Source organism: Frankliniella occidentalis, unplaced genomic scaffold (genome assembly GCF_000697945.3).
Source record: "Frankliniella occidentalis isolate FOCC.00 unplaced genomic scaffold, Focc_3.1 Scaffold99, whole genome shotgun sequence".
Lineage (NCBI taxonomy): Eukaryota > Metazoa > Arthropoda > Insecta > Thysanoptera > Thripidae > Frankliniella > Frankliniella occidentalis.
The window spans coordinates 760,000-767,842 of NW_026267228.1; the positions used below are offsets into that span (position 1 = coordinate 760,000).

At 53.8% G+C, this 7,843-nt stretch overlaps 1 protein-coding gene across 2 annotated transcripts; it reads left to right on the forward strand.

Annotated features, from left to right (window-relative positions):
- The first annotated feature begins 355 nt into the window (after window positions 1-355).
- On the forward strand, window positions 356-7,504 carry LOC113202974 (uncharacterized). 2 transcript variants are annotated; one of them, XM_026417438.2, is made up of 2 exons: window positions 356-516; window positions 5,651-7,504. In XM_026417438.2, exon 2 carries the CDS (start codon window positions 5,654-5,656, stop codon window positions 7,124-7,126), a length of 1,473 nt encoding a protein of 490 aa, XP_026273223.1. In that variant the 5' UTR covers window positions 356-516; window positions 5,651-5,653; the 3' UTR covers window positions 7,127-7,504. The 2 variants fall into 2 exon arrangements, with proteins under 2 accessions (XP_026273223.1, XP_026273225.1); XM_026417440.2 differs by lacking the exon at window positions 5,651-7,504 and adding an exon at window positions 2,645-4,227.
- Window positions 7,505-7,843: the final 339 nt, after the last annotated feature.

Consider the following 7,843-nt stretch of genomic DNA (forward strand, 5'->3'; position numbering starts at 1 on the left):
AACCTAGGTCGGACAGCACTTTTTGGGATTTTGGAAAAATCGCCAGGTCGGAGAAAAATAGGTCGGACAATCTAAATACACTACGACGGAGTGAAGTTGTGTGGAGCGAGTGGCTGAAGATCATCGGCTGCTAAGACAGACTAGACTAAGGTTCGACTACTTTTCCTCTCCCCCCCCCCCTCACCTGAAAACTCCTATGTTGCCTGTGCTTTGAAAGGTCGGACCTTCTCAGGACAGCAGCGAGCGGACATCAGACGACGAGCGATAACTCATGCGCGTAGGATAAGGTAAGGGTAAAGGGGGGGGGGGAGCTGCGCAGGCGGTGTCCAAATCCGCTCACTTCAGCTCGGCAAGACGGGCAAGACTCGGCACGGCACGGCAATCGGCAGTCCAGCCAGTCGCAGATGCAGATGCAGACGCGGAGCGCGGAGCAGTGCAGAGTTTGTGTGAGGAAGAGCTTGTCTATTGTAGTGAACAACTCAAATCTGTTCGGTCCTCTACTTCCAAGCAAATAAGGTAACTACTTTCGACTGTTATTAAGGGCCATATTTACACTGCAGCAGAGTAGTGCGAAGTGTTACGGAATGAGGGCTGCGTATAACGATTCGCGACAACTCGACGTCGACTGCCCCGCGATAAAGATTACTCCCGAGGACATCACTTCGCGCGGCATTAGCGAGGGACAGCACCCTAACCTCACCATGCGCGTAGGAGTGGAAAGAAGGAGTGAGAAAGCATTCCGGTAAAGCTGAAATGCAGAAGAAACCGGAATGGTTTATTGGATTTGAACCAATCTCTAGGCCAGCCTTACACCGGAATCAGTTCCCTTACTATACCTTACAACCTACTCGACACTAGGCCTATGAACAAATTTAAAACTTGGTAGCTATAACAAAAATATTTTATTACTGTCAACAAAAAAATACATTGTGAAAATCTTGATAAGCCTGAAACGAGCCTGTGTGAATAATGTTGGTTGCTTATCTAGAAAAAAATCAAGAAAATTCTTAGAAGAGTCTTTAAATAAACATCTCAAATTACTATTTACCTATGAATTTGTTGACAGCTATCAACAATTATTTACTATCCCAGCAACATTTTGGTTCATAATGTAGGAACTATTTCGTTTATAAACTAGATACTAAAAGCATTGTTTAGAAATGAAGTCGTGTGGTCCTACATTAAACTTGTCGTTAAAGACTAAAAGGCGTATCTTATAGTTGCTAAGCAAGTTTTAGAGTCTTCGACCTAAACATATCAGTTGACTAATGACACAGCTCTCCGTAACCAAATGTATACCATTATAAAGACAAAATATGTGAGTGTGTACGTGTAAGAAATATAATTTGTTTTTAAAATCCATGAATTTGTATGTAACTGCTCGCCAAAATTAGAGGCGCACTTGTTCGACGTGGCTTAAATTCTAAGGTTTTGGAGTTGGAGAGCTAAGAATTCGCAGTCACTCATAACGAGGCTCACGAAGTGCGCAACCCGTGCGCCATCCCTTACGAGCTCAGCAACCCCTCGAGTGAAGAGAGGTGAAAAAATCGATCTTGACAAGTCCGAAAATGTCACTTAATGTGCTCAAAAAGTAATGTCCTTTCCAGGATCAACTCATTTTTAGCCCGCTCTTTTGCTTAAAAGCTATATAAGCGGGCTAATGCCATCGCCCCTGTGTTCGTCTGTCTGTCTGTCTGTCTGTCTGTCTGTCCGTTTCGCAAGAAGGACGTGAGCTAGAGGTTTGAAATTTTCAGGGTATTATTGTTGTCACCTCTGGACAACGAGGTCTCGCCTGTTTCGGCTGGTTCGGCCCAGTCCACCCCCGGCTTGCAACCAGCTGAGGAGAAGACGGAGTTAGGTACATAGTAGACCGAGGGGCTGAAAATCATGGGCTGCTATCAGACAGCAGCGGACACAGACCATGAGATGGCATGCCGGTAGAGTAGTTGGGAGAGGGGGGGGGGGCGTAGGCGTGCTGGTTTCGCAGCAGGAGCGAATTAAGGTCCGGCTGACAGGGGGGGAGGGGCGATGCACTGCCGGTTGCCTAAATACAGCGCAAATTGCCTACCTTCCAGGCGGCCCTCTGGAGACGACAAGGGAGGCGATCGTCCCCGCCCCCTCCCCTTAATCCGCGCCTGCTGCGCAGTCGGCGACTGGGGCCCTAGGGGCTGTCGGCTCGGGGCAGTCGCTGCATGGGCGTGAGAGCCAGCAGCGCAGAGGGAGGCTGTGTGACGGAGAGCTGGTTGATAGCAGTCAACATCTCAATTCTCGTCGGTCCCCTAACTTCCAAGCTCTGGGGAGTTCGCCACTCGCGATGCGCCCCCCTGCACCACGGATTTAAAGGCTGGGGACCAGCGCGTAAACGCTGAGCGGGGCGTCCTCGACGAGTAGAGCGGGGCCGGTTGCCGCGTGCGACCCTTTTGCGTTCGATAGGCAGGAGGGGCGATGCACTGCCAAACAGGGGTCTTGTAGCGCAAATTGCCTTCCTTTCAGGCGGCCCACTAGAGGCTACAGGGAAGGGGGGGGGGGCAATGCGCGCCCATGCTGCCTGTGTCTACATCGTGCGCCCGAATCTTTGTAACGCCAACAGCACGTGTAGTGTTGGCAAGTAAAGTAAGCAGAGCCATTATTATTATTTTCGCAGAGCGTCATGGAGCTGTTGCTGCTGCCGGATGACGATCTGCTGGAGGTGTTGCGGCACCTCGACGTGCCGGACCTGCTGACGTGCCGCCTGGTGTGCAAGAGGCTGGCGGAGCTGGCCCTGGACCCGCACGTCTGGCAGCACCGCTGCCTACTCGACTCGGAAGAGCTTTATTGGTCGAATCCGGTGCTGCGTCTTGCACCTTGTCTGCAGACGGTGCACACGAGAGTCAATGGCCTCGTCGACACGACGGACGCGTTGCTCACGACGAGGTGTGCTGTGAAAGACTTGCGATTGGACGTTTGCCAAAACTGGATCGGGCTCGCAATAGCTGTACTCCAGAACCTGGTGGCGCTCGGACGGCTAAGAGAGCTTGAAATAAGGTTCCTTATGTCTGGGATTTCTGATCCCGACGAGTATGCCCTTGTGACCAGGCTGATGAAGATAGTCTTGGCGTCCCGCTTGGAGCGCTTGACTGTTTGGGGCGACATCCCGCCCTGTGCACAGACCTCCGCGGCAAGCCTCGATCGTCACAGCGGACAATGCACCCCGCCCAAGTCATCCCTAAGCTACTTCAGGAGCTTGGGCGCCAGTTCGGCGTCATTTTTCAACCTAGTGCTGTCTTCGCAAGCTGCCACTCTGAAGACCATTTTCGTCACTACCTTCCATGTCTCTGCCTTCGACGAGTCGACGGTGCTCCTGCTGGCTAAGTTGCCGAATCTCCGCAAGCTGAATTGCTCTCTGTTCCCCGGCCTGGAGGCACTGGCCGCGTGCCCGAGGTTGGAGGAGGTGACTCTCCTTGTGTTCCCAGAGCACCCTAAACTTTACCGCGCGGGGGCGACCAAGTTCCTACGGCGCGCCAGCCAGCTGAGGAAAGTCCATCTGTCCCCGCGTCGTGTTGATACCTATGCCGACTTCGTCACTGCCCTGGTCGCGTCCGGGGCGTCCAACGTCGAGGAGCTGAAGATCAGTAGTATTCCCATGCGCTCGCCACAGGCGCAGTCTGTGCTGCTCAAGGCGCTGCCCTCGCTGCCGGCCCTGCGGGTCCTGGAGCTAGAGAAAGTGCCGGACGAGTTGCTGCGGTGCATTACACCCGCCTTGGCCCCTCGCCTGCAGATCCTCGTCGTCACCCACGCGGGGAAACTCGCGGACAGGCCGTGCGGACACGCCTGGCTTCACGTGGACGCCGTCAAGGCGGTCCAGCGTGCGAACCCCTCGCTGCGAGTGTTTGTGGATAATGACACGCCCCTGTACTGCCCTGACGATGAACTTTGTAAACTGTGTGCGCTGGACTGTCACCGCGGTCGGTTCAGGGAAGAAACAAGAACGACCCCTTCTTCTGCCTTCCCTCAGTTGCTCCTCCCACGAGACGACTTTTAAAATGTACAATGCTAATTCTGATTTCGTAGAATTGCTTTCGTTTTCTCATGGAAAATATAATATCAATGTACGTAATTATTTTAGAAATTATTTTTTGATGTTATCAGTTTCGTTAACTTGTCCTCTTAGAAGAATACATACCTCTTCTGTAATGAACAACGATGTGTAAGTGCCTCAAAGTGTTGTTTTTAAATTCATTAATTTCATTTCGTTTCTTTTAATTTTCCTGCCTCTTAACAGAAAACATACAGCAGCCTGACTAAACAGAATCAGTATTACTGTCACAACCTATCTGATTGTATTGTCATTTAACTTTCATGATAAAAAGGGGCACATCTCAGCTACTACACATTCTTCTTGGCTTGGTGCGCAATCCGGCCTAAAGCCGGTGTGGTTGGTACTTTAGTCCAGTGATGTCGCCCTCACCTCTAATTCTTTGTGGTGTCCGCCGTTTCTGTGCGGCCGTCGACGTTGGCCCGTGACAATAGCGCCGCGCTCTCGTCGGTTGCAAAAAAAAACAACAACCGCGAAACGCGACCCACCGCTCTGTGCTTCTGTTCGTTGCGCCTAAGTAGTCCAGCCTGAGACCTAAATATTTTCGACTTCGAGCCGCTCGTAAACTCAGTATTCATCTTTTAACTATACATAACGAGGTAACGGTTCTCTTTTGCACTTCTCTTGGGTATGACGTCTAGGTCTGCAGTGCTTCCAGCATAATGCATATTGTGAATGTGGGTCTTCGTGCAGTCGATAGTGTACGTATTTAGAGTTCCTGAAATGCGTGATTTTCACGCTCCGTAAGCTTCGCGAAGCCAATGGGGCACCAACTCACGTCTTGAGGGACACTCGCGTTCGTGATTTGTGAACTTTGGCGGTCAACTCAAACTCGAACGCAGCGGCGCAGCTGCAAGTTACGTTCGTAGCAAAAATATCATTGGGTCTTGAGCTATTGTGGCAATCCTGAACTTACTGAAGGGGCCGTGATATCCGGTTCCAGGGCACAAAAAAGAGTTAATCTTGATCGAGATGCCGATTGGACATGTGTGTAGGGTTGCCTGGTTGCCTAGAGAGGGGTTTTGATAGGACAGTGAAAGTCGCAGAAAATTCGTCAGGGTGCCAGTGGGTGCCAGTAAAATGTGAAATAAGCACCTGTTCGGTGTCGGCAGGCAACGTTAGGGGCGTGAGCCCGCTCGCTGCCCCACGAACGGGTTTTCGCCGTCAGACAAGTCCTCATAAGGGTGGTGTGCGCTGCAGGACGAGATCGCGGTCGAAGGCCCTTCTACCTGGGAATCATCCAGAAAGTACGTCCGTCATTCGCCGTGACGAACTGGCAAAGATCGACCCCTGCAAGCTCTCATTAGCGCCTGGTAGGTAGCCAACATCGTGTCTGCCGTGCATGCGTGCACTGCGGGGTGGCCTACCCTGCGTTTCGAAGGCGTCAATCTCCTGTAATGTGCCTATGAATGTGAGAAAAGCGGACGTACTTTCTGGACGATCCCCTGGAGCGAATTCCACTGTGGCAGAATGAGGACTTGTGCATCAGTGAAAACCCGTCCGGGAGACCAACTATACCGTCGATAAGCACGTGAGCGCTGACTTATACTGTTCTCTGTTCGCGCACTGTCGCAGGCCATGGAGCTGCTGCTGTTGCCCGAGGAAATGTTGCTGGCGCTGATGCGGTACCTCGACGCCCGGGACCTCCTCTGTTGCCGCCTGGTGTGCAAGCGGATCGGGCAGCTGGCCCTGCACCCGCACCTGTGGCGGCGCCTCCGGGTCTACGAGTACGAAGGGGACCGCCATTTGGCGTGCCCTGTGCTGCGACTGGCGCCTCTCCTGGGCCTGCTGGACGCCGAGGTCCCCTCGAAGGAGTGCCAGTTGGCGCTCGCCTCGACTCGGTGTGCAGTGACGGAGTTGCAGCTCACCGTCCACCAGGGTGGCGCCGTGCTCGCAGCTGCCGTGATACGCAACCAGGAGGCGCTCGGCCGTTTAAAACGTCTGGACATCGCGTTCTCACCTTGGGATCTCGGTACCGGCGTCGATCTCCTGCTGAGGACTGTGGCGTTGACGTCGGGTCTGGAGAGCCTCTCCATCAACGAAGTCCCGTTTCACAGCACGTCCACCGTGGATATCCTCGTCCGACACAGCACCCGGCTGTGTAAGCCGTCCCTGAGGAAGTTTCGCGGCCACCACCTGCAATATGCAAGTCATGCGGAGGCGTTTGTCGACTTTGTGCTGGCCTCGCACGCGGCCAGTCTGGAGGAGGTCGACCTGCTGCGCCGCGTGTCATGGGAACCTGAAGAGTACCCCGTAACAGCGTCGAGGGCGCTCCTGCTGGCCGGGATGCCAAATCTCCGCAAGCTTTCGTGCTTCTCGATGCCAGGGCTGGAGGCCGTGGCCGTCCGCGAGACTCTGGAGGTGGTGACCCTCGCTATGCGTCTAAAAACGACATCCGACGCCGATAGAGTAGCAGTCGCGGCGGCGGCCGAGTTCCTTCGGCGCGGGGCCGGCCAGCTGCGGGAGGTCACACTGATCTTCCACATTGACCGCTCCTGCGCCAGCGCTGAGGGCCCCGAGGACGACGACGACGACCCCGACCGCGTCAACACAGACTTCATCACGGCCTTGGCCACCTCCGGACGGTCGACCGTCGAGTTCCTGAGCATCAGCGGAGAACACGCGACGAGCACCTCGCGGCTGCAGCTGTGCACCGCGCTGCTCGACACGATGCCCTCGCTGTCCGCGCTGCGGCGCCTGGAGGTGGGGGGGCACGTGGCGGTGGACCAGCTGCTGCTGGGCATCACGCCCGCCTCGGCCCCGGTCCTGCAGAGCCTCCTGCTGCATCCCAAGCCGAGCCTGCCGTGCGTACACGCCTGGCTGCACGACGGCGGGGACGCGGTCGGGACGGCCCTCTCCGTGAACCCCGCGCTGCAAGTGTTCGTACGCAGGACTCCGCCCAAGCACTGCTCGGAGAACAAACTCTGCGCAGTGTGTGCACTGGGCTGTCACCGCGATCGACCGTGGTACAGCGACTACGATGACGCGAGAATATATCCATGTTTCGAAGGTTTTTGTCTGCTGCTTCCCCGAAACGAATTCTGCAACTAGCCGTATCGAGTTTTGTTGTTTCAGTGTGTTTTCTGTTTATTTTATTTTGTGTTCTTAGTTGTTACGCGGTATTTGAACCTGGCATGGCATGCCCAAGGACCACCCCAATAAACAAATTGTGCAACACACGTGCAAATTTGCAGACAATAGCCCTTTAAGGGCTATAGACTCCAAGTGTTGGATGGCGATGTGACATTATTAATGACTGCTGGATGTCTTTTCTTAAAGGTGAGGTGTGTACCAGTGTAGTGTACGAAAACTGCTATTTTCTGTTCGTTTGACTATGCACAATCATTTGCTTTCTGTGCATAATGTCTACCCTGAATCATTTTTCGGTCACCATTATCTTGTGACTAATGAAATATATTTTGTTAGTAAGCCTGAACTGTTACGGTTTAACCACCTTCCTGACACTATTACCCTGTTAACTCTGCCCCATTCATTTCTCATATGCGTTTGTTTTTATAGTGCGCCGGGTGATACGAGGGGAACTGTATGGGCGTCAAACGTGTCCTACAGCGTCTGGGCCCTGAGCTGCCTGAGCTCTTTATTGGCCGGGCCGCCGCCGGCTTGCCGGCTTCACTCAGTCGCTTGGCGGGTTGGCCTACCCTCTGCGCGGAGCAGGCGCTGTCATTCGCGTCCTGGAACGTTTTGACCGAGTCACCCCCAAGACACCAATGTTTAACGTTGATACGCGTTGATACCACCACGGGGGGG